General features: G+C 49.2%; 1 protein-coding gene across 1 annotated transcript in view; it reads left to right on the top strand.

The window, feature by feature from the left end:
• Positions 1-24,785, top strand: part of LOC147108864 (protein CBFA2T1-like) — a 55,297-nt gene that overhangs the window by 9,841 nt on the left and 20,671 nt on the right. The window contains exons 4-8 of the mRNA XM_086005783.1: positions 7,772-7,950; positions 11,519-11,745; positions 13,419-13,507; positions 18,300-18,492; positions 24,010-24,078. Coding sequence (XP_085861909.1) covers positions 7,772-7,950; positions 11,519-11,745; positions 13,419-13,507; positions 18,300-18,492; positions 24,010-24,078 — 757 coding nt within the window. The remainder of the gene's footprint in view (positions 1-7,771; positions 7,951-11,518; positions 11,746-13,418; positions 13,508-18,299; positions 18,493-24,009; positions 24,079-24,785) is intronic.

Genomic DNA, 24,785 nt, shown 5'->3' with positions numbered 1-24,785 from the left:
GAATTACCACATAAATTATACAGGGAGTCCCAACACTTACTGGCATCTCAGTTCTCCCTTGTTATTCAATACTTCCTTGTTACTCAGTGCTTTGTGCATTCCAATTGTTGATCAGAGGCAACATCGGAGCAGGCACCTTGTGCAGAATCCTGTCTGCAAGGACATGAATTGAGTGTGTTGTCGACAGCTTCCATCGCCACTGCTGCTTCATACCATCACTTGAAAGAAGTTTCCACACAAAATACCTTTTTCCAGGTTGTCTCTGCCCTTCGGTTGAAAGCATAAAGCACAAGAGCAAGGAAGGGCTAAGAGGTTTGTAACACCCAGCGTTGCATAGCTGTTCAGTGGGTTTAATGTTTGACTGGTAACCCGAGCTGTCCCTTTTTAAGGCTATGGCTCTAAATAAGCAAGTCCAGGTAATTCATGCTGCCTGTTCATTGCTGAGGTTAATCAGACGACAATTTGAACTGTTTGTAAATTCCATGCTCCAGGTTAGTCATTGCCTTTTTCCCTCATTTTTTTGCAAAAATTGTTTTGCAAACTGCACCAATGTGTGACGTCTGAAGTATGCTGGACCCAGGATTTTTTATATATATATATATATATATAGATCAATAATGACCTTGCCTTTCCAAAGTTTTTTTTTCACATTTCACTTTATGATCATTATAATGGAAGGTGTAATGTTAAATCAGCGGCTTAATGCAAGGTGTGTGGTGGAGTGACAATCATATGAGATCTTTTGACTGCAACAACTAGAGTTCCCTTTTAATGAAGTCGCTGGGGGAATAGGGTCTTCATGGTCTTAACACATCTAATATGTTCATCTTGGCAAAAGAATAATTGACTGTAGCTCTCCCTACTGTGTAAGTGGAGGTGTTGGAGATTCGGTCTCTGGAGAATACCTGATTCCGTTCCTTAATGGGAGAAAATTGTGCACTTTCTACTAAATGCCACAAACCTGCCTAAATGCCCGTGTACCATGCAACAGCTTGAGCTGCCTGATGGTCCAATGGGTAGATGGACCGCCCAGTGTGATACTGAACCACTCATCCAAGGAGGGACCAAGTTGGATCCCTAGACCATGCACGAGTCCGCTGATCTCAACCAGGGTGATATTAGGGCGCTTCGCTTGCTGGGACCTGTCCCTGTTGGGTAAGGAGAGGATTGGACTCCCCCTGTTATTTAACACCCCGCTGTCTAGGGTCACACAGGAAAAATCTGGCCACTTCGGCGGGTCGCCCAGCAAGCCCAAGTGAAACTGAATCTTAGCAGGAAAGAAGGGTGGAAAATTAGCAAAGAAAACCTGGACTTGTTGCTATTTCTCCCTCCCAACTTGAGTTTTGTTTTTCAGTCTTCCTGTGCTATACAGACCGTCACCTTTCAATCCCTCCTTTTGGAAAATCACGGCGTTCAGTTAATTTTACTCCGGGTCGGAAACAATAATTGGCAGTGTGGGTTTAGGGTCGCCAACCCTCCAGGATTGGCCTGGAGTCTCCAGGAGTTAAAGATTAATCTTCAGGACGAACACCCGGGAGAAAAATCGTAGGATCAATTAAAAAGAAGTGTGTGTTTTTTTCCCCCCATTTTCTTTGAACATTTTTGTTACTTAGTTATAAAAAAATATTGGAGCGGAGGGAAAAAAAAGGCAGTTGGGGGCGGGAGATCATGTGTTAAAACTTCCAGGAATACTCCCAACCAGAGTTGGCAAGCTTATGTTGGCTGCCGCAGGCGTGAAATTCTCCGCAGCCCGTTTAAAACGTTCGGGCACTGCATTCGTACTGCCTGTGTGTTTCTCTCAACCACACACCACAGATCTGGAAACTGGGGGGGGGGGGGGGCGGGGGTGGGGTGCAGCAGGAACTTCCTGCTTCTAGAAATGAGATTGGAACCGACTGCATCCGAATGACACTTACTGGTGTAAACCACCAGCCTTATCGCTTCCATTCGCTGAGAGGCTTTTTCCCCCTGGCTGGAGAGTCCAGAATTAGGGGTCACAGCCTCAGGATAAGGGGTCGGTCATTTCGGACTGAGATGAGGAGACATTTCTTCACTCGGAGGGTTACGACCCCAGAGGGCTGTGGCTGTTGAGTCATTGAGTATATTCAAGGCTGAGATCGATTAGATTTTTGGACTCTAGGGGAATCGAGGGATATGGGGATTGGGCGGGAAAGTGGAGTTGAGGTCGAAGATCAGCCACGATCTTATTGGATGGCGGAGCAGGCTCGTGAGGCCGTATGGCCGACTCCTGCTCCTATTTCTTAAGTTCTTATGTATTTTCACCATTTTCTACATGTGTTAAGAAATAACGGGTCTGATCGTGTTGGACAAGCGAACGAAGGTTCTGATTAGAAACCCCTGCATCAGTTGAAAATGTCAATCTCTTGTCAGTGGCTTGTGGATATTGCCACTGTTTCCTACATCGTTTCACCATTTGCCGTTTTGTTTCTTCATTAATATCATATCTTTTGAATGTCTTCATTTTTATTAAAAGTGAGAAGTGGGGGGGTTAACTTTTTTATTACTGCAACCTAGCTCTTCAATGCCGTCTTGACTGAGTGGTGTTTATTGTGGAATCTCCCGAGGGGGGGAGGGAAGGGGGGGGTTGTGTGTCTGTGGCAGAGCGTGAGTGTGAAACCATGCTGAAAACCCTTTTTTTTAATGAAAGTATCGCACGCCATATGGGCACCATATCACTTAGTGGCAATCATTCGAACGGGAGAATTTTTTTTTTTTCGCTCGGAACTATAGCATCCGCCCGCTGAGGGAAGAGTAAATGACAGGGACCATATGTGTTTGGATATCTGAGCTGAATCCTCAATGAGGGCAGCAGCTGTAACTGCCTGCACTTGAGCCTGCCTTTCATTACGTTAATGTAACCCTCCGACTCCCATTCCAATCTGCAGCATGTCAAATTGCTCGCTGCAAAGATAATGGAAACCATTTCAATTACTGGGTCCACGGCTGACATTAGCACCAGGAAGACTCCGCAGCCCATTCCGATCGACATTACCCAGCTTTAATTGTCTTTGATTTCGCCAAGGAGAAAGGGAAAACTCGCTGGAGCGCAGTTATTTGCATAATATCTAACTGCGTCTGGCTGGTAAAATAGAATTTTGAGCTAAGTTTGCAAGTGCCTGTGCCTGTGTGTGTGTGTAAGTGCCTGCGTGTGTGTGTGCGCCTGTGTGTGTGTGTACGAGTGTGCGCCTGTGTGTGTGTGTACGAGTGTGTGCCTGTGTGTGTGTGTGTGTGTGTGTGTGTGTGCGTGTGTGTCCCTGTATGTGTGCGAGTGTGTAAGTGCCTGTGTGCGCATGTGTGTGTGCCTGTGTGTGTACGCCTGTGTGTGTGCCTGTGCCTGTGTGTGCGTGTGCGTGCGAGTGTGTAAGTGCCTGTGTGCGCGTGTGTACCTGCGTGTGTGTAAGTGCCTGTGTGCGCGTGTGTACCTGCGTGTGTGTGTACCTGCGCGTGTGTGCGCCTGTGTGCGTGCGCCTGTGTGTGTGCGCCTGTGTGTGTGCGTGTGTGTGCCTGTGCCTGTGTGTGCGTGCGAGTGTGTAAGTGCCTGTGTGTGCGCGCCTGTGTGTGCGCGCCTGTGTGTGTGCCTGTGTGCGCGTGTGCATGCGAGTGTGTGTGTTTTCTCTCTCGCTCCCCTGTCTCTGGGAGATGAACTTAGTCAAAAAGCTTTTTGGGGAGGGCTGGGGACCTGGTTTGTAAAATGCTGTATCACCAAGTTACAACTGTAAGCAGTCGGGATACTTTTGAGTTTTCGTACTGCCAGGAATTTAATGGTGGGAAGTTTATAGTGTCCTTTTATTCCTCTTTCTCCCCCACCCCCCACCCATTCTCCACACCATCTACTTCCAGCACATTGAGAAAAACTTAAAGGGATGATATTGTCCTGCCAACAGTATCTTCTCTCGATAATGTTTGTTGTTTATATAGAATGACAACAACTTGCATTTATATAGTGCCTTTAACGTAGTAAAGCGCCCCAAGGCGCTTGAGCGTTATCAGATAAAATTTGACACCGAGGTTAATTGCGGATGCAATGTGATCCTCTGTTGAATCCATTTACAGGTTTTTTTTCACAATGATGAATTAAAATAATTATCTGTGACACTGTGTAAACCCTTTTATTTTTGTTCATTTTTAATCCTCTCCTGTCCTGAAGGTTGGTGATTCATAGTGAGGTATAATTCCTTAAGCATCACCAAATCACCCTTCTGGACAGTGAGCATCAGCAGACTATTGTACCAAGGGAGTATCACAGCCAATCTCAATCCTGTCCTCGCTTTGAATCCACACACGCACAGAGGGCCATTGAATTGTGTTCTGCAGCAGAGGCCCTGGTTTGTTTTCAGGAACATAAGAACATAAGAAATAGGAGCAGGAGTCGGCCCTACGGCCCCTCGAGCCTGCTCCGCCATTCAATAAGATCATGGCTGACCTTTGACCTCAACTCTGCTTTCCCACCTGATCCCCATATCCCTTGATTCCCCTAGCGTCCAAAAATCTATCGATCTCAGCCTTGAATATACTCAATGACTCGGCATCCACAGCCCTCTGGGGCAGAGAATTCCAAAGGTTCGCAACCCTCTGAGTGAAGAAATGCCTCCTCATCTCGGTCTTAAATGGCCGACCCCTTATCCTGAGACTATGAACCCCTAGTTCTAGACTCTCCAGCCAGGGGACCCCCTTTAACTCCCTTTCTCTGGTCCAGGGGCATTGAAACCAGCACCAGCATCCCTACTGAGCTCAGTTAACTCTATGCAGCCTGGAGGTAGGATCTGGTGTTGGGAGGGATGTTTCTGGTCTGTATGGCTCAGAATCAGTACCACACCATTTACTCACTGAGGCAACAGGGGGGCACAATGCTGCAAAAGGCCAGACACAGCAATGGGCCCTCGCCTTGTGGCAGCGTGGGATTGCACTATGCAATGGAAGTCGCCTGAGTAAACTAAATCAGCCAATAGGGAAGTCTGGATAAACCTCTTTACCCAAAGAGTGGTTAGAATGTGGAACGCGCTGCCACAGGGAGCAGTTGAGACGAACAGCACAATGGCACTCAAGGGAAAGTTAGATAAAGGCATGGCGGGGGGGGGGGCGGGGAAAGGAATAGAAGGCTAGGCTGATAGGGTGAGATGAAGAGGGGTGGGAGGAGGTCCATGTGGAGCATAACAACTACTTGCATTTATACAGCGCCTTTAACATAGTGAAACATCCCAAGGCTCTTCACAGGAGTGTTACCGAACAAAGTTTGACACCGAGCCACACGAGATATTAGGACAGGTGACCAAAAGCTTGACCATGAACAACAGCGTAGACCAGTTGGGCCGAATGGCCTGTTTCTGTGCTGTACATTCGATGTAACCCAGTCCGAAACTCCCTAACGAGTCATCGGTGGGAACTGGGTCCCGTTGCCTAGGAAACAAAGATATTTTTATTGCAGATTACCACACACAATTAGTTTGTTACTGGGAGTGTACTAGTGTTTCAGATTTCGCCATCATCTCCGACACTCCGAGCCAGATCTTTCATTTTTATCTGGCTGCCCTTGAAGATACAGGCACTTATCCAAAAATAAATATCGCTGGCACTATCGTGTTGGCTGATTTGTAACTGGAGTTCAGTGCGGTTGGATAATGTGGCACATTGCAAGAAGTACCAGTGAAGCATCCACTTCTGCTTCATCTAATCGGGCATTTTGCAAGGAAGGGCCGCAGTTAGCAATTAAAGGACCCATTCCCCCCCCCTGGGATTTTATCTCTGCTGATTGGGAATATCATTGCTGGAAGAGTTCCTCTCCTGAGCTGAATGTACCAAAATCGTGAACCAGTTTAAAGGAGGCAGTCTTGAGAGACATACAAGATAGGTGATGTTACGGATAAGGTAAATTTAGAACGCTAAAAGAAAGACTTGTATTTATATAGCGCCTTTCACGACTTCAAGATGTCCCAAAATGCTTTACAGCCAGTGAAGTACTTTTTGAAGTGTAGTCACTGTTGTAATGTAGGAAACGCGGCAGCCAATTTGCGCACAGCAAGCTCCCAACACACAGCAGTATGATGGTCTGTTTTTAGTGATGTGGGCTGAGAGATCAATATTGGTCCAGACACCGGGAGAATTCCCCAGCTCTTCTTCAAAATAGTGGCCATGGGCTCTTTTACCTCCACCCGAGAGAGCAGACAGGGCCTCGGTTTAACATCTCATCCGAAAGACGGCACCTCTGACAGTGCAGCGCTCCCTCAGCCCTGCACTGGGAGTGTCAGCCTAGATTTTTGTGCTCAAGTCTCTGGAGTGGGACTTGAACCCACGACCTTCTGACTCTGAGGCGAGAGTGCTGCCCACTGAGCCACAGCTCCAGAGAACACAATTACATTTTAGTTTCAAACTCAATCCAAAACTAAATAAATCCAGGAGTGGTCACCGGAAGTTATTCACATGGAGCATGGTCAGTACATGGAATGAACGGACTTCCAAATACAGTAGTAGAGGCAAAACTTGGAACACAATTGGACGCGACAAAGACTGACATTAGGGGTTGTTGGATGGATAAACCAAGGTGTATGGCCTTCCTCATCTGTCAAGATCTTGTGATCCAGATTTTGCGAGACAAAGTTACACAGAGGAAATCCCCCTCCTTGTTCCTTCAGGCACATTTGTTACTTACTACTAACATAGAACTGATGAGGGTTCCCAGAGGTTGTCAGCCCAGACTGCTCTCACGGAATCCTGCTGGATGGTTGCAGTCCAGCATTCCCAGAGGCCCCGGAGCAGACCCTTCTTGCTCTTAAAACAGGGTTGGGATATTTTTTGTTCTTTATTCATTCTCGGGATGTGGGCCTCGCTGGTGAGGCCGGCATTTATTGCCCATCCCTAGATGCCCCTTGAGAAGGTGGCGCTGAGCCGCCTTGAACCTCTAGTAGCAGTTTGATACGAATGAGTGGCTCGCTCGGCCACTTCAGAGGGCAGTTAAGAGTCAACCGCGTTGGTGTGGGACTGGAGTCACATATCGGCCAGACCGGGTAAGGGCGGCAGATTTCCTTCCCTAAAGGACATTAGTGAACCAAATGGGTTTTTAACGACAATCACCTACATTGGTTCCCGGTCTGACAACGCCTCAACTTTAAAACCCTCGTCCTTGATGTTAGATCCCTCCATGGCCTTGCCGCCCCCCACCCTCCCCACCTCTGTAACCTCACTCCAGCCTGACAATACCTCCGGGATACAATAGCAAAATACTGCGGATGCTGGAAATCTGAAATAACAACAGAAAATGCTGGAAATACCCAGCAGGCCAGGGCAGCATCCATGGAGAGAGAGAAACAGAGTTAACGTTTCAGGTCTGGGACACCTTCATCAGAACTGGAAAAAGCTGGAGATGTAACAGATATTAAGCAGGTGTGCCCTCCTCCATTTTTGGACTCTTGCGTAACCTCGATTTTCATCGCTCCACCATTGGCGGCCGTGCCTTCAGCTGTAGAGGCCCTAAACTCCGGAATCCCCTCCCTAGACCTCTCCACCTCTCTCTCGCTCTCTCATCTTTTAAGACCCTCCTTCAAACCTTTTGAACAAGTCACCTGTTCTGATGTCTCCTTATGGGGCTCGGTGCCAAATTGTGTCTGACGATCGCTCCCGCGAAGTGCCCGGGGTTGTTACACTACGCTAAAGGCGCTACACAAATGCAAGCTGTTGATGATGATAAATGGAAACCATGCAGAATATTTGGAGATGGTGGTGAGGCCCTGTGTGCTTTTTTTTTTTGTTTTACCAGGCCAACCTGCCCCTGCTTCAGCGGGAGCTGCTGCACTGTGCCCGCTCTGCGAAACAGACGCCCGCTCAGTACCTGGCACAGCACGAGCACCTGCTGCTGAACGCCAACGCCACGTCCCCCGTCAACTCGACGGACCTGCTGGAGGTGAACGAGAACGGGAAGAGGAGCAGCCCGGAAAGGTAAATCTCACCTGCCCCCCGCCCCCCTGCCCCGCACGCATCTCCCACCGTCCGCGCTGCTCGCGGCGAGTTAGAGGGCTGCTGTGGCGTGTGACGGCTAAACCATGACCAGGAGGTGAGGGTGACGCTTGCCGGGGGGGGAAGTGGGCGCGAGGTGCCAGACTTTTAATGGGCAGTGAACATAGCCGAACGGCCTGTGGTGGGCACAACTGTCCAGGGAGTCTTGGCGACGGTAAGATGGGTTGTGTAATAGTGCCGAGATTTCTCGTCACTTTTGTGTTGCGCCGACTCAAAAAAAAAAAAAGAAATACTAACATTCAATGTTGATTGAAACATTTAGGGCTGGATTTTCATTGAGAAGGCGTGTAGGAGGTGGGACTACAACTTTCGGGGTTGTAGTCCCGCCTCCATCGAGTTGTGGCCAACCCACGCGATTTTCACTTGATTGACCTTGTTGAGCCCGCCCAGCAGGCCAATTAAGGGCCACCTGGCAACAGGTGACGTCACAGATTGACATTTCATCTGTCAAGACCTTTTCACAGATGAAATATCAGTGTTTCAGTGTTTGACAGCTTCAAACAGCTGACAATCTGTACACTAAGTTAATTCCTTCCTCTCAGGATGATTTAGAGATCTCTCCGGAACAGAAAGCTGAATGCTGCAATTTTTGACAGCTCGCGGCCATTCTGCTTTCTGTGCCGGTGAGATGAAGGACTCCCGAGACCTGAAGGAAGGAAGGCTGAAAAGGTAAGTAAAACTTCTTTAAACACACCAAACACACTTACCTCTGCACTCATGCACCCATCACTCACCTGAACACCGGACATCTCGACCCCCCCAAGCCCTTCATCCCGACGGCCCGCCTCGCTAACTTGGCGTGGTTTAGAGCCGTCGGGAATCCCACACTTCAGGAATAAAAATAGGGATTAGGCTAAAAACTGCCTGTTAACCACCTGTTAACAGGCAGTTAATTGGCACTAATCCCCTTCCCGCCTCGGGGAGGCGGGTCCCAGCGCGGGTCGGGTACCTGCCTCCTTTGAAACTGGCATGGAGGCGGGTTGGGGGCAGGATGGGTTCGTGCCCCCCGATTTCGAGATTTTAACCCCCCACATGCCTCCAATCCCGCCTCCACGGCCCAATGAAAATTCTGCTCATAAGATCCTGAGGGGTCTGGACAGGGTGGATGTGGAGAGGATGTTTCCTCTTGTGGGAGAATCTAGAGCTAGGGGTCACTGTTTAAAGATAAGGGGTCGCCCATTTAAGACAGAGATGAGGAGAAATCTTTTCTCACAGAGGATCGTGAGTCTTTGGAACTCTCTTCCTCAGAGGGCGGTGGAAGCAGAGTCTTTCAATATTTTTAAGGCAGAGGTAGATAGATTCTTGATAAGCAAGGGGTGAAAGGTTATCGGGGGTAGGCGGGAATGTGGAGTAATCAGATCAGCCATGATCTTACTGAATGGCGGAGCAGGCTCGAGGGGCCGAGTGGCCGACTCCTGCTCCTAATTCATATGTTCGTATAATAGAAACATAGAAGATAGGAGTAGGCCATTCGTCCCCTCGAGCCTGTTCCACCATTTAATGAGATCATGGCTGATCATCCAAATTCAGTACCCTGTCCCTGCTTTCTCCCCATATCCCTTGATCCCTTTAGCCTCAAGAAATATATCTAACTCCTTCTTGAATATATTTAATGAATTGGCCTCAACTGCCTTCTGTGGTAGAGAATTCCACAGGTTCACCACTCTCTGGGTGAAGAAATTCCTCCTCATCTCTGTCCTAAATGGCTTACCCCTTATCCTTAGACTGTGACCCCTGGTTCTGGACTCCCCTGCCATCGGGAACATCCTTCCTGCATCTAGTCTGTCTAGTCCTGTTAGAATTTTATAAGTTTCAATGAGATCCCCTCTCATTCTTCTAAACTCCAGCAAGTATAAGCCCAATCGACCCAATCTCTCCTCATACGTCATTCCTGCCATCCCAGGTATCATGTCTGGTGAATCTTCGCTGCACTCCCTCCATGGCAAGAACATCCTTCCTCAGATAAGGCGACCAAAACTGCACACAATACTCAAGGTGTGGTCTCGCCAAGGCCCTGTGCAACTGCAGCAGGACATCCTTGCTCCTGTTCTCCCCAATTTTTTGGGGGGGCCGTGTGGCCCCTTTAACAGGTGCGCAGCCCATTCAAACTTTTTTTTTTGCACTGTGAAGCCAGCTCACGGGCTGCGCGGGACCTCGAAACAGCAGCTTAAAGGGACGTTGCTGCCATTTATATCGCCCTTTTCACGACCTCAGGGCGACCCCCCCTCTCGTAGCCATTCGCTATAATGAATAATCACTTAATAGGAAAGGCTCCAGAACATGTTTTAAAAATGTAAATTAATAAATGAAATGTTGCCTCGTACGCCTTCAGACTTGCCAAGTCTGTGTAAAAAAAATCCATTTTTTTTTTTGCCGAGCCACTACAGTAAAACCTTACGTGATGCATTTTATACTTCCTGCCACTCTGCTTCAAGTGGTGAGAGAATTAAGTGGGCTTGGATCTGATCCAAGCAGTTTTAGTCTGTGCCAATAAGGGATGGGGGTGGTGGTGGTGGAGGGGGATGAGGGAGAGATTGACATTCCAATGAGATGACTAAAGTATGAACAGAAATGCCAGCAAAAATACAAGCTCACCAAAATTGGACAGACTGTCTTTATCATAACAATAAATACTGGAGCAGTATTGACGTATATTTTGGGTATGAGGACTTAATATCATATCATATACTTACGGAGAAGTTTAAAGACCTCAAGTTGCAAGGCCATCAACGCTGTAGTAGTGTCCTCGCTAATTCTCCTTCAATCCAGTATCTGGATCTGGGGGTCTTATGTGGTCTTATTGACCAGACACCAGGGATAACTCCCCTGCTCTTCTTTGAAAGAGTGCCGTGGGATGTTTTTCGTCCACCTGAGAGGGCAAACGGGCCTCGATTTATAATGCCCCATTCGAAAGACGGCGCCTCCGACAGTGCAGCACTGCCTCAGCACTGCACTGGGAGTGTTGGCCTAGATTTTTGTGCTCAAGCCTCTGGAGTGGGACTTGAACCCACGACCTTCTGACTCTAGCGGTGCGAGTGTGCCACGGCTGACGTCTAACAATGGAAATAATTATTTATCAGCCGTGGCTTAGTGCTCGCACTCTCGCTTGTGTGTCAGAAGGTCGTAGGTTCAAGTCCTACTCCAGAGAAGTGAGCACAAAATCCAGGCTGACACTCCAGTGCAGTACTGAGTGCACCACTGTCGGAGGTGCCGTCTTTCGGCTGAGATGTTAAACCTCTTGGATGGATGTAAAAGATCCCATGGCACAATTTCAAAGAAGAGCAAGGAAGTTCTCCCCGGTCTTGATCAAAGATAGATATTGGCCAGGACACCGGGGATAAACTCTTCTTCGAAATAGTGCCATGGGATCTTTTTACGTCCATCTGAGATTTCTTTGCATAAATTCAATTGGTAAGCCTGTGAAAGAGATTCTTCCCTTGAAAGCTTTGATTCACTATCAAGTTATTCCACCCCGCCCCCCTCTCCTCAGGAATAAAGAGAATGGTTTTGACCGTGACCCTCCAGCAAAGCGGGTGTGCACGATTAGCCCTGCCCAGCGACACAGCCCAAACGTTGGCTTACCTCACCCACCAAACGGACAACTGCATCCAACTCCGCCTCCACTGCAACACTACAGCCTGGACGACGTGGCCATGAATCACCTGTACAGGGACCCGCAGCGCCTTCCTGAATACAGAGACCGGCACAGGCATCACGGTGAGCAGATGCAGGCATCGGGGCGTAGGTTGGTCGTAGCCATCTCGGGTGGCCATCTGTGGTGATGCCTGTTTTTAGCGAGGGGGCATGTCTTCGTAGAGGGCAGGCATGGCATGGTTTCTCCAGTTGGGGAGAGAGAGCCAGGGTTGGCTTTTTGGGTTTGCTCGACTTGCATTTCTATAGCGCCTTTCACGGCCTCATGACGTCCCAAAGCGCTTTACAGCCACTGAAGTACTTTTTTTGAAGTGTACTCACTGTTGTAATGTGGGAAACGCAGCAGCCAATTTGCGCACAGCAAGCTCCCACAAACAGCAATGTGATTATGACCGGATAATCTGTTCTTAGTGATGTTGGTTGAGTGATAAATGTTGGACAGAACTCCCCTGCTCTTCTTCGAAATAGTGGCCATGGGATCTTTTACGTCCACCTGAGAGAGCAGACGGGGCCTCGGTTTAACGCTTCATTCCAAAGACGGCACCTCCGACAGTGCAGCACTCCCTCAGTATCGCACCGGGAGTGACAGCCTAGGTTTTGTGCTCGGGTCCCTGGAGTGGGACTTGAACCCACGACCTTCTGACTCAGAGGCGAGAGTGCTACCCACTGATCCATGGCTGACAGGTTAGTATGCTCCAGTTGACTTCAGTGCCTTGGCTTGAAAGAGAGAGGAGGAAAAAAAAAAAATTAGCCAGGTTTTCCATTCCGGATCGCTGTCCACTGACCCCAGTGAAAAGTGGGTGATGTAAGAAAACTACTAGGCACTTGGTCTAAGCGTTAAACAAAGCTTTAATCAACTGTTTTACAACATGGAGGTCTAGTTGTGTCCTTCACTAGTTCCCGTTAAGAATGTCCTGCGCAAGCTGGGCCCGTGCCCGAGTATTTATACTCTCCCTGGACAGCGCCACCCGTAGGCCGCTCAGTATTATTTCATAAGTCTTTCATGAATGACTGATTCATGTCAGTGGGCGTGTGGGGATACTGGTTAAGAACACGATCAGCTGAGCTGTGAGGTTCCCTGCCCAACGCCCACAATCACCGACCATCGCCCACCGCCCAGGCTCACAGCTAAGAATGGTCTCCTGGACGAGGTACCAGAGAGCTGCCGCATGTGCGAACACGGCCGGACAGCGCGCTGGACCTCCCTCCCAGCCGGTTCACCGGCTTTTAAATAAAAGAACTGCACATCCGTGGAATTCTGAACGGACCGTACAACCCATTAAAGGTGGCCGCCATCAGGAGCGGAGTCATAATGGTGTTTTTCTTTCTAGAGCAATCTTGCTTCAACCTTTTTTATTCACTGACACGCGAGGCTTGGAAAGCGAACATGGGAGAAGGTGGATTTTACTGGTAAAATTCAAGTGAGGAATGCAGAGGAGGGAGTTCTGTTCTAATCGGAGCAGGATCCTACTTGCAAACTTTTACCCTGTCAGGGTGAAATGAACAAGATATGTGCCCACTATGAATGTGCTCACGTAGGCACAGTGCCCTGTGTTGCAGGTCACTTTCTTTGGGGGCCTCATAGGCTTCTCGTATTATACACTTGAAACATTGAGTGCAGTTTTGGAAAGAGATACTCAAAGTCTTCAAAGGGTTGACGCGCTCTTCATGCATTAGACTAAAGACATTTTAACAAAATGCAACTGCCAGTCCTTTAACTTTTCTTTTTTTTTTTGCAGGAGGATCCCGCGGCGTATATCAGGAAGAGATGATCGACCATCGATTGACTGACCGGGAGTGGGCTGAAGAATGGAAGCATTTGGATCATGTAGGTCCTGACACCTCCTGCTCCTCTTTCTCCATCTCCTTCTCTCTTTGCATTTCTCCTCCTCCTCTTTCTCCTCCAGATCTTTCCCATTCACGTTCTCTTCTGATACGTTGACCCGTTTAGAAACAGGTGATTTTAACAATCTGAACAAATCCTCTTCACACCTTCCTGTCCTGATTTGCTCTGTTACTGTGCAGGGCTCTGTCACCGTGACCTAGCATCGCCTGAGGGTAATTGGAGTTACAATGGGAGACTGAACCCCATTGAATTTCAGGGGCTGGGAGTTTGGGGCATATTTAGCTGATGAAAGAGGGTTCAAGAACATAATAAATAGGAGCAGGAGTCAGCCATACGGCCCCTCGCGTCTGCTCCGCCATTCACTAAGACCATGGCTGATCTTCGACCTCAACTCCACTTTCCCGCCCGATTTCCCCCATATCCCTCGATTCCGCTAGAGTCCAAAAATCTATCGATCTCGGCCTTGAATATACTCAACGACTGAGCATCCACAGCCCTTTGGGGTAAAGAATTCCAAAGATTCACAAACCTCGGTGAGTGAAGAAATTCCTCCTCATCTCAGTGCTAAATGGCCGACCCCTTATCCTGAGACTGTGACCCCTGGTTCCAGAGTCTCCAGTCAGGGGAAACAACCTCTCGGCATCTACCCTGTCAATCTCCCTCAGAATATGTTTCAATATTCTATATCATCGTGGGTGTTTTTTCTTTTTGTTTGTTTTACTCCTCTGTTTTTACACAGCATTCATTGCAATAGTGAAAGTCTTCCATTAAATCTATAGAGCTCATAGCTTCAGGGAAAGCTCTCTATCAAAACTATGAATCCTGGGATAGCCCTGCCTCCATAGCATTTACTTGCTATCCTCACTTTCCAGGAAGCAAAAATGCAGGGATTCACCAGCACAGTGCAGACACTCTCGGGATCACAATCGTGAGGCAGGAAGGTAGGACTTTGTGATTGCCCCTGTTGGTCTCCCGCCACTTTGTGGATCTGCTTGTGGCCACAAGCTGCCCCCAATGAGTATCTGCATTTGGAGATTGTAAAGGTCAACCTCCATACTTCTTCCCATTCCTTCTCTCCGTTGGCCATCAGCCTGGGACTTGTCCGCAAAACTGTTGTCTTCTGATACAAAGGCAAAATACTGTGAATGCTGGAAATCTGAACTCTAAACAGAAAATTGCTGGGAATACTCAGCAGGTCAAGCAGCATCTGTGGAGAGAGAAACAGAGTTAATGGGCTCGAATTTCACAGGGCCGTGGAGGCGTGTGGGGTGTTAAAATTGCAAAAAGTGGCGGGCGGGCCCAGCCCCGCCTCCAAGAGGCGGGATAGGCCCTTAAGGCCCTTAACAAGCACTAAATTGCCTCCATTATCCCATTTTGAAAGGCCTTGGTGATTTTAACCCTTTTCCGACGTGAAGCACGCCTGCTCTGAAACACGACGGTGAAACCTGGCGGGAGCACAATTGGATTGCTGACTGTTAGCTGCAGCTCCACCATTAAATAGGATATTTGATCAGCCATCATTTGCAGGTGACAGGACTTTGTTGTCTCAGGTCTGGGGGAACTTTTAGAAGGCATAACCACAGCTGTGGAAGTTTGGAGCCTGACACCTATCTCCAGTGCGCTTCCTCAACTGAGGCATATACCAAGTAATCCTAAGCCCTCAATGTGGAAGTCCCATTAGCGAAATGACACACGCCACAACTGCAGCAGTAACCATCTGATGGCTTTTTAACACTAAACGTCAAATTTCACCCAAGTGACTACCTTTGTGACTATTTGTGCAGTATCTTTCTCTTACGTGTGCTCCTACGTGGTGCTTCCCCTGTGGCTTCAGTAGATGTGGAGGCCCCTTGCTCGCTTTCTTGCTGCTCCTGTCTCAACACCTTTGGCGGGCGTCCTCTGGGGTTGCGAACCTGTGAGGGCTCGCCAACAGTCTGCTGCTCCTGCGGCTGTGCAGGGGTTGAGACACCGATCTTAGTTGGGTGGGGACTCTGGTGGGGCTCTGACCGAGGGCTCTGCAGTGGCATGGAAGTGTGAGCACTTGGAGAGGAGCCCCCACTTCCTTGATGTCTGTCACCAACTCTCCTCTCATGGGTCAGGTCCCCCTCAGCGCTTGCAAGTGGCTTGAGAGCACCTTGCTGCACATCAGGGGGGCCATGGGGACCCGTATCTGCACTGGCAGTCCTACTCCGAAGGATTTCCATGAAGGCCTGGTTTCTCTGTTCAATAGATGACCATCGCTCCTCCAGAGATGTCATTCTATTCAGAACACTCACCATGTTTTCTGCACTCTGGCGACTTATCACCTCCCATGGAGGTTGCCATCCTTTCCATGGTGATGTGTTCATGCGCCAATGACTCCACAAAGGCTCTGCTTATGTTCGCAATGGACTCCTCCATTCACTCCACACTCGCAGCGACCCTGGAGGCAAAACCTGCCAGAGACTCCTGCGTCTGTTCCTGGAGTTCCAGCACCGCTGATCTTGTGGATGGACCCAGAGGCAGAAGGTCGACCTGCAGCTGAGCTGAGCTGGCAGAGTCCTGCGCCCTCCGACGAGGACTCTCCACTGCTGTTCCTGTCTCCACCATCTGCTGATGCTCACTTGTGAGCTGTGATACACCAGGTGACAACACTACTCTATCTTGCAAAGGTCCCACCGAGGTGTGAGTGTCTGCACTGGTGCTGGGTGCGCTGAATTCTGCTGATGCTGCGCCCTCAGAGGTTGCAGCTTCCTCTGAGGAGTCTGGATGCTCAGGCTCTTCCTCCTGGCTAGTGAGGACGGGGGCTCTCGATGGTCCTGTGGGGGAGTAAAGGAAAGAGTCAGAGATGTGATGCCAAGGTTACATGCATATTGCATATTGCAGATGATCATAAGTCCATCTGTTAGAGCTTCAGAATCATTATCAGCAACTCATGCAATGTCAATGAGAGAGATGAAAAACTATTCTGTCACCAGCTTGCTGTGATGCACCCATCTCTGTCCCCCACTTGCGCATCGTCCTCCACTCCCACTATCTCCAGGGCCGCTGTAGAAGTGCCTTACTTCTTAGCTCTGGGTAATGACTCAATACACACTTGGATTCGTCAGACGGACAGGCCTTTTATTTCTCTTCTTGCAAGGGGAATCAGCACCTCTACTCAAGGGGTGAGGCTACTATTCCAATGATACAACGTAAGCGTTCCATATTTATACAGTGTAACAAACAAGTTTGATTGACATTCCTTTGTTCCTCTATCAGGATACATTTTAGATTAATCATCAGGTAGAAATAACATATTGACAGAAGGATCCTGGACACATAAGTCAACCGTTAATCTATAACAGGGCATGAATCGTGTAACCGGAGGTCCTCTTTAATCATATATTGGGAGGCTAGCTTTGCTTACGGTCACAAGTTATCAGGTCACTGGTTACATCAAAGGAACTCATTATTTCACTTCTACATTCTCATTAGGTGGGCAGACATCTGTTCTTGGCTGTAGTCTGAGTACGTGCAATAGCTCTAGTTACACATCGACACTTGCCCAGTGTCAAGTCTGAAAACTTTTACCCAGCAAGCACTTGAAATTAACCCCTTATATCATGTAGATTTCCTCACCGCCTCCTCCCAGGGGGTGAACTGGGCCACTGAGGGTGGCCCTCCTCCTGTCCTCGCTCTTTCCCTCTTATTGTGAGCTCTCTTTTCCTGCAATGAGGGAGACAAGTGGAGTTTGAGTGAGAATGAAGGAGTGAGTGTAGAGAATCCATAGCATAGATGATTAGAAGGAGACAAAGATGGAGTGAGGTGGCAAGACCAAGGGCCCTCCCTGTGTGTTGTAAGTTGTTTTCACAGCATCACAGTGATAGGGAGTGAGAGGGCTGCATAGTCGAATAGTTAGGTGAATGTGAGCCTAGAGAAAGAGGAAATGGGTATGGGTGCATGGATGTCAGTGTCAAATGGGATGTGGAGGAAGAGATTGCAAAAGCTGAGTGCTGGTGAGGAGAGGCAATGGGGATCAGATTGAGGGTGATGGGAAAGTCATACTCACTTTTCCAGTGCGCAGAAGGTCATGAAACCTCTTCCTGCACTGAAGCCAGGTTCTGCGGGTTATCGACAAAGAGTTGACCTACTGGGCCACCTGGATCCACACAGCCTTGGTCTGCTGGGGAGGCTTCGTCCTCCCTGAAGAAGGGAAGAGCACCTTTTTATTGGCTCTTGCTCCCTCCACTAAAGCGTGCAGGGCGACGTCATCAAACCTGGGAGCAGACCTAGGTCTCTGGCTGGTCAATCTGCCTCCAGGTCCCTCTAACATGAAAGGCCAAAAGGTTGGCAGTCTGCAGAAGAAGCAAGGCTTGTTGCAGACCTTAAATGCAGCAGCAATGATGACGTCGTTGGAGGCGAGTTTCAGACTGAAAAAACTAATTGGGCCATGGGTTCCCACATGCTGGAACTCAATTGCCCACTTAAGTTAAAATCGCTTCATTCTCCCACATCGATTTAGAATCCGGTGGCTAACATGAAAAGCGGATTACACGACCCCAGCCCGCCCCAGTAACAAAATTGAGCCCAGTGTTTCAGGTCTGACGAAAGGTCACTGGGATGAAATGTTCACTCTGTTGCCCTCTCCGCAGATGCTGCCTGGAATGTGTCTTCTGATAGCCGGTAAGGGGGGGAAAGTTGACGTGGGTTGGGCGTTTATGAAGTCTCACTTGGATCTTGTCACTTCGAAATGGAGCAAAAACAGATGGGGCTAGGTCACGTAGCAACGGAAACCTTCTCTCTCTACTTCCAGCTCCTGAACTGCATCATGGACATGGTGGAGAAGACGCGCCGCTCGCTGGCTGTCCTCTGCCGTTGCCAAGAGGCCGACCGGGAAGAGCTGAACTACTGGATGAGGCGTTACAATGACACCGAGGACGTGCGAAAGGGAAGCAGCACTCACCTCCGACAACTCAGCCCCGGGAACACTGACACCGTTCAATCCGGTGAGTAGGGCGGAGGATTCGCTGCGTTGGTTCTCGGTGGCCATTTTAAAGTGCGTTTAACTGAGTTGCTTTGTAATTCCCCAGAGAGAGAGAGCTAGCTGTAAACTAAAGGGGGGGCGGGGGGGTTATTTAGACCGTGTGAGATTGTGTAAAATGGTTGATAGCGAATCAATGCAAATAAAAGTCAGCAAAGATGTACAACAGGCAATTGGGTGTAAAACGCCAATTCGCTATCGCCCGTTTTTCACTATCGTAAAAAGTCAAAATGGCCCCCAGGGTGTGCTTAGTGGGCCGTGGATTGACGGTGTGGTGTTCTGTTTCTGCAACTTCACGTACCCCAAGACCAGGATTACGGGCCTTGCGTTTACCTGTCCTACCCTTTTTCTTTTAAAACTCTTTAAATTTCTTTGTAAATTTTTCATACCCAGCTGTGGGATCTTAATGCTGGGAAACTGAACGCCCTTTCAGTGCGAGCCTCCAGTGTTGTCAGCCACTCCCTCCCAGGTAAGGTGCAGAACAGTCGGGAGCAGCCTGAAGCTGCCCTTGCTCTTCCACCGTCTAATTTCTCCAGGTCCCGCGCCAGCCCTCCCATAGTCTCTCCATCCCCCCCACGCCCTCCTCCCCTCCATCCTTGTCCGCTCCTCGCCTGAAGGCACTGACTCATGCCAGGGCAACGGTCCAAGGGGTGGCTGTCACCCTCTGATGCCGCATCCAAATTTGCCATTCTTCACGTGCAAGCCGGGGCAGTGCTATTCGACTGTGTGGGGAAGCACAGCCGAGTCTGAGCCTGTCCTCGCCCAACTTCCACACTTCCAACAATCGAGAGTAGGCTGATCAATCCCCCTCCCCCAACCCCCCAAAGTTCCCTGTAAGCTGCACGGCCACACAATGCTCCGGGGGCCCCGCGTAGCTGGCTAGACGGCTTTTCAATGCTAAAACCGCGCAGGCGCAGTATTTGGAATGGGTTGCGCGGTGCCAAACAAAATTACAGGGAACATTGCCCCCAACCCCCCCCCCCCCCCCCCCCCCCAAGATGCACGAAGGCCGATTGTTGCATCGATATTGCCACCCTTGCTGAAATCGGCTAACTCGGCACAAAGCTGGGACCCTTGCTGTCTGCGTGGCTCAGTTTCACTCATTGCCTTTACCAGCTGAGCCACTGAGGGTAGTTATAGAAACATAGAAGATAGGAGCAGGAGTAGGCCATTCGGCCCCTCGAGCCTGCTCCGCCATTCAATGAGCTCATGGCTGATCATCCAAACTCAGTACCCTGTCCCTGCTTTCTCCCCATATCCCTTGATCCCTTGATCCCTTTAGCCTTAAGAAATATATTTCATGAATTGGCCTCAACTGCCTTCTGTGGTAGAGAATTCCACAGGTTCACCACTCTCTGGGTGAAGAAATTCCTCCTCATCTCTGTCCTAAATGGCTTACCCCTTATCCTTAGACTGTGACCCCTGGTTCTGGACTCCCCTGCCATCGGGAACATCCTTCCTGCATCTAGTCTGTCTAGTCCTGTTAGAATTTTATAAGTTTTAGTAAGTTCAGGCCTTGTTACGGTTCAGGCCTTCCCCAACGTCTTGTTCCTCATGTAAGCAACTTTCATCCACAGACACCTCTCCTGAACTAAAGAAAGTAAGTCTTGCATTTATATAGCGCCTTTCACAACCTCGGTACGTCCCAAAGCGCTTTACAGCTAATTAAGTATTTTTTGAAATGTAGTCACTGTTGAAATGTAGGAAAGGCAGCAGCCGATTTCTCCACAGAAAGCTCCCACGAACCTCTCCTCCTTTAAGACCCTCCTTAAAACCCGCCTCGTTCCCCTTTATTTTTTTATTCAATCACGGAATATGGGCATCTCTGGCAAGGCCAGCATTTATTGCCCATCCCAAGTTGCCCTTGAGAAGATGGTGGTGAGCCGCCGCCTTGAACCGCTGCAGTCCGTGTGGTGAAGGTGCTCCCAACAGTGCTGTCGGGGAATAAGTTCCAGGATTTTTGACCCAGCGGCGATGAAGGAAAGGTGATATATTTCCAAGTCAGGATGGTGTGTGACTTGGAGGAGGGGATGGTGTTCCCATGCACCTGCTGCTCTTGGTGGTAGAGGTCACTGGTTTGGGAGGCTCTGTCGAAGATATCTCCTTTTAGCTTGGTGTCCATTTTGCCTTGTGTCACTGCAAAGTGCCTAGGGAAGTTTTTCTATGTTCTTTTTACTGCCTTTCCACTGCCTCATTGAAGTGATCTTTTATATTATCTAATAGTTTTCTGCAAAGCAGTTTTCAGGTCATTCAACCCATTCTTCTTCTTAGGCAGTCCTTCGGAACCGAGGATGACTTGCTTCCACATTAAAAATGAGTTCTCAGGTGACTGATGAGTCCAATGCGGGACCTACAGTCTCTGTCACAGGTGGGGCAGACGGTGGTTGATGGGGCGGGTGGGTGGGGTGCTTGGGTTGACGTCCGCTGCCTGCGCTTGGCTTCCGCTTGCTCCCGGCGAAGAGACTCGAGGTGTTCTGCGCCTTCCCGGATGCTTCTCCTCCACTTTGTGCGGTCTTGGGCCAGGGATTCCCAGGTGTTGGTGGGGATGTTACACTTTTTCAAGGAGGCTTTGAGGGTGTCCTTGGAGTGTTTCCTCTACCCACCTGGGGCTCTCTTGCCGTGCCGGAGCTCCGAGTAGAGCGCTTGTTTTTGGAAGTCTCGTATCGGGCATGCGGACAATGTGACCCGTTAACTCCATTGTGATTGGAGTCTCTCCCATTTCTGTTTGGCTCCCCCAACCCGACTGAAATATTTGCTTATCTCTCAGTTTTCAGATGAAGGGTTACGCTCAAAGTTAACCGGTCGTTCTGCTTTACAACAACAACTTGCATTTATTTGGCGCTTCCAACGTACAAACCATCTGCAGTTGCTTCCCAGAGAAAGAACAAAGGGGAATGGATACTGAGTAATGGGAGAGGGGTTCGGAGAGGTGACTGCAGACTGGGTCCAAAAAAAAGGGAAGATTTTTAAAGGAGGACTGAGAAGTTGGAGGGGTTTCCAGAGAATAAAGCTGAGGCAGCTGAAGCCTCACCCAGCAAGAGTTGGGGCAAAGAGAGAGGAGGATGCACGGGAGGCCACAGTCAGAAGACTTTACAGTGTGAGAGGGCACGCGAGGGGCTGGAGGAGGTTGCAAAGGAGCAAGACTACAGAAGGATTTGAAGATGAGGTCAAGGATTGAGGGGGAGGGGCAGCGTCGCTCAGTGGAGACGGGCGTGTTGAGTAAGTGGGACTTGGCGCAGGGCCGGCTAGAGGTTTGGAAAGCCACTAAGGAGAGCACTGGAATAATTGCGGGTTTGAAGGTGGCGGGTGCACGAATAAGGGTTTCAGTGGCGGCGTGGCTGAGGCGAGGGTTCTCGACATATTTTGGAGGTAAGCGGTCTTGGGGCTGGAAAGGCTGCACAGACGCTAACTGAGCGCCAGGGTTTTCCGGTGCGGTGTGTTTCTTTTTGCTCTCGATAACCAAGACTGGCGGAGAATGGAGGTTGGGCCACCAGATCTCATCCTGGCGCTGTCGCTGTTATTAAATACTGATGCCCCGAAGGTTCGCAGGTCACGACGGGGTCGCTGACCTTGTCGGAGTTTTCAGGGTTCAGTGAGGGGTCAGCTAAACTGCATGGGGCCCACTCCCACGGCACTGCAGGCGCATTTCCAGCTCCCGCTTGCCTCCTACGGCTAGAAACATAAGATAAGAAATAGGAGCAGGAGTCGGCCATACGGCCCCTCGACCCTGCTCCGCCATTCAATAAGATCATGGCTGATCTTCTACCTCATCTCCACTTTCCTGCACTATCCCCATAGCCCTTAATTCCCTTAATATCCAAAAATTTATCGACCTCTGTCTTGAATATACTCAACGACTGAGCCTCCACAGCCCTCTGGGGTAGAGAATTCCAAAGATTCACCACCCTCTGAGTGAAGAAATTTCTCCTCATCTCAGTCCTAAATGGCCGACCCCTTATTCTGAGACTGTGACCCCTGGTTCTAGACTCCCCAGCCTGGGGAAACATCCTCCCTGCATCTACCCTGTCAAGCCCTGTAAGAATTTTGTATGTTTCAATGAGATCACCTCTCATTATTCTAAACTCTAGAGAATATAGGCCTAGTCTACTCAATCTCTCCTCATAGGACAATCCCCCCATCCCAGGAACCAGTCTGGTGAACCTTTGCTACACTCCCTCTATGGAAAGTATATCTTTCCTTAGGTAAGGAGACCAAAACTGCACACAGTACTCCAGGTGTGGTCTCACCAAGGCTCTATATAATTGGGCACCTCCCACCTTTAGGGGGCGCCCACGCCCTAACTGTGCCATCCCTCCAGGATTGCCCCTGGAGTCTCCAGGAATTAAAGACCACTCTCCAGGACACTGCTGTGAGCAACACCCGGGAGAGAAATCCCAGGGGAGGCATTTTATTTGAACACTTTTGTTTGTTAGTTATAAAACTATTGGACATGGGGGAGAAAAGAGGCTGTTTTGACTGACCGTCAAGAATTATCCAATCGGGTAACGAAGGGTCTGTTCGCTTTCTGATTGGCCATGGGAAGGCGGGGCGCCACAAGGATGGGCGTGTGGGGCGACCAATGGCGGGAGTGTGTGGGGGCGGGGCAGTTGGAGGCGGGAGGTCATGTGATGACACCTCCAGGAATACGCCCAACCAGAGTTGTCAACCCTGCCCCCAGCGAGATAATTCCCCCGCCCCTGCGGAATTAAGGGGTCAGTCCACATTTTCTTTTTTTTTAAAAGAAGATATTTTGCAGTCTTTGGGCAGGGATCTGCTTCCTTGGTCTGGACCACCCCCCGACTCCCTACCAGTGGGGCCCACTCATGATCCATCTGGAGCTCTCCATCTCTCTATCTCTCTCTCTCTCTCAAAAGTACCAACCTTCAGTCCTACAGCAGGCCCTGACCAAGATGGCAAGCAGGAGGTCCCAGAGAAGGAGTCTCTGCCCCTGGCAAGGCCCCCAGGACGGCTGCCCCCCACGCCCCCCCCCTGATTTCATTGACTTTCTAAGGGAGAGAAGCCGAAAATCCTAGGAGTGTGGCACAATTCCTAAGTACATGGGAACAGGCGTTGGCCATTCAGCCCCTCATTGCTATCCCGCCATTCAATTAGATCATTGCCGATCTGTATCTTAACTCCATCTACCCACCTTGGTTCTGTGATCTTGCGGTATGCGGGGCAATCTATCACCGCGTATTTGCCAAGGACATAAGACATCCACTGGCGCCACATCGATTCTGCATCAACCCTTTCTCCACTTTGACTCCTAGATTCTGCGATTGGGTTCTGGCCACGGGAGCCCAAAGGGCAGGATGGAGTAGCCGGAGGACCTCTTCACTGTCAAAGCCAGCTGACGGTGGTTTAGTGGAGGACTCCTTTTGTTGAGTATCCTGATTTTGTGGCAGTGAGGGGGTTGAGACTCTGTGGGGGCGGGGGGAAACGGGCTAACGAATTTACTTTAAGTTGAATTGTGTCTTTGCAGAGTTTCATCGGGAGATCAGTCACAGGCCATCAGCTGGGTACGTCCCAGATGAAATCTGGAAAAAGGCAGGTAAGCCATACTAGAGCTAATTTAATGCAGCTCGTGGTTTAGGCTAAAGCATCCCCTGGGGGGGAAAGAGGGACAACCAGAGGGAATGGCAATCTGGAGAAAGAGATTTTAAAGGAAAATATTAGAATTTTGCACTTACAGAATCTCTGGATGCCCCTATTGTTTGGTCTCGATTTGTCACCCTGTAAAATATCATGGAATTATGGAATCCTATCTATTCACTTATTCATTCCTGGTTTTATTTTAGTTTGTTTCCCTTTCTCCGCTCCTCTGCTGTAATCTATCTTTTAACAAAATATAGGGCAGTGCCCGTTTCTCTTCCTAATTAGCGACCCGCCAACGAAAACACAGCAACTTTCGAAAGAACAGTTCGATTTTGTTAATGGGTTATTAATTGCAGATTTTAAAAAAGGGAACATTCTCCTGGGTTTTTTTTTCATTCGATTCTCAAGATGCCAAGATAATTACAGATGTGGATGGTCATTTGACACATCTTGGCTCATCCATCCATTAAGATGCTATAAAGACCCTCCCTTGCCGTATTTAATTAGTTCTTAAATAATTGAGTTTTCGCCTCCTTTACTCTACTTGGAGTCCACGCCATGGGTTAATCACTCTTTGCATAAAGATCTTCCTGACATGATTCCTAAATGTACCTTTTTGCTATTATAAAGTTATTAGAGGATTTACAGCACAGAAACAGGCCA

Source organism: Somniosus microcephalus, chromosome 13 (genome assembly GCF_052327205.1).
Source record: "Somniosus microcephalus isolate GS21.2 chromosome 13, FLI_Smic_1.0, whole genome shotgun sequence".
NCBI lineage: Eukaryota > Metazoa > Chordata > Chondrichthyes > Squaliformes > Somniosidae > Somniosus > Somniosus microcephalus.
Note: the sequence above shows the minus strand (reverse complement) of the source record. Positions and strands in the feature narration are given on the sequence as shown.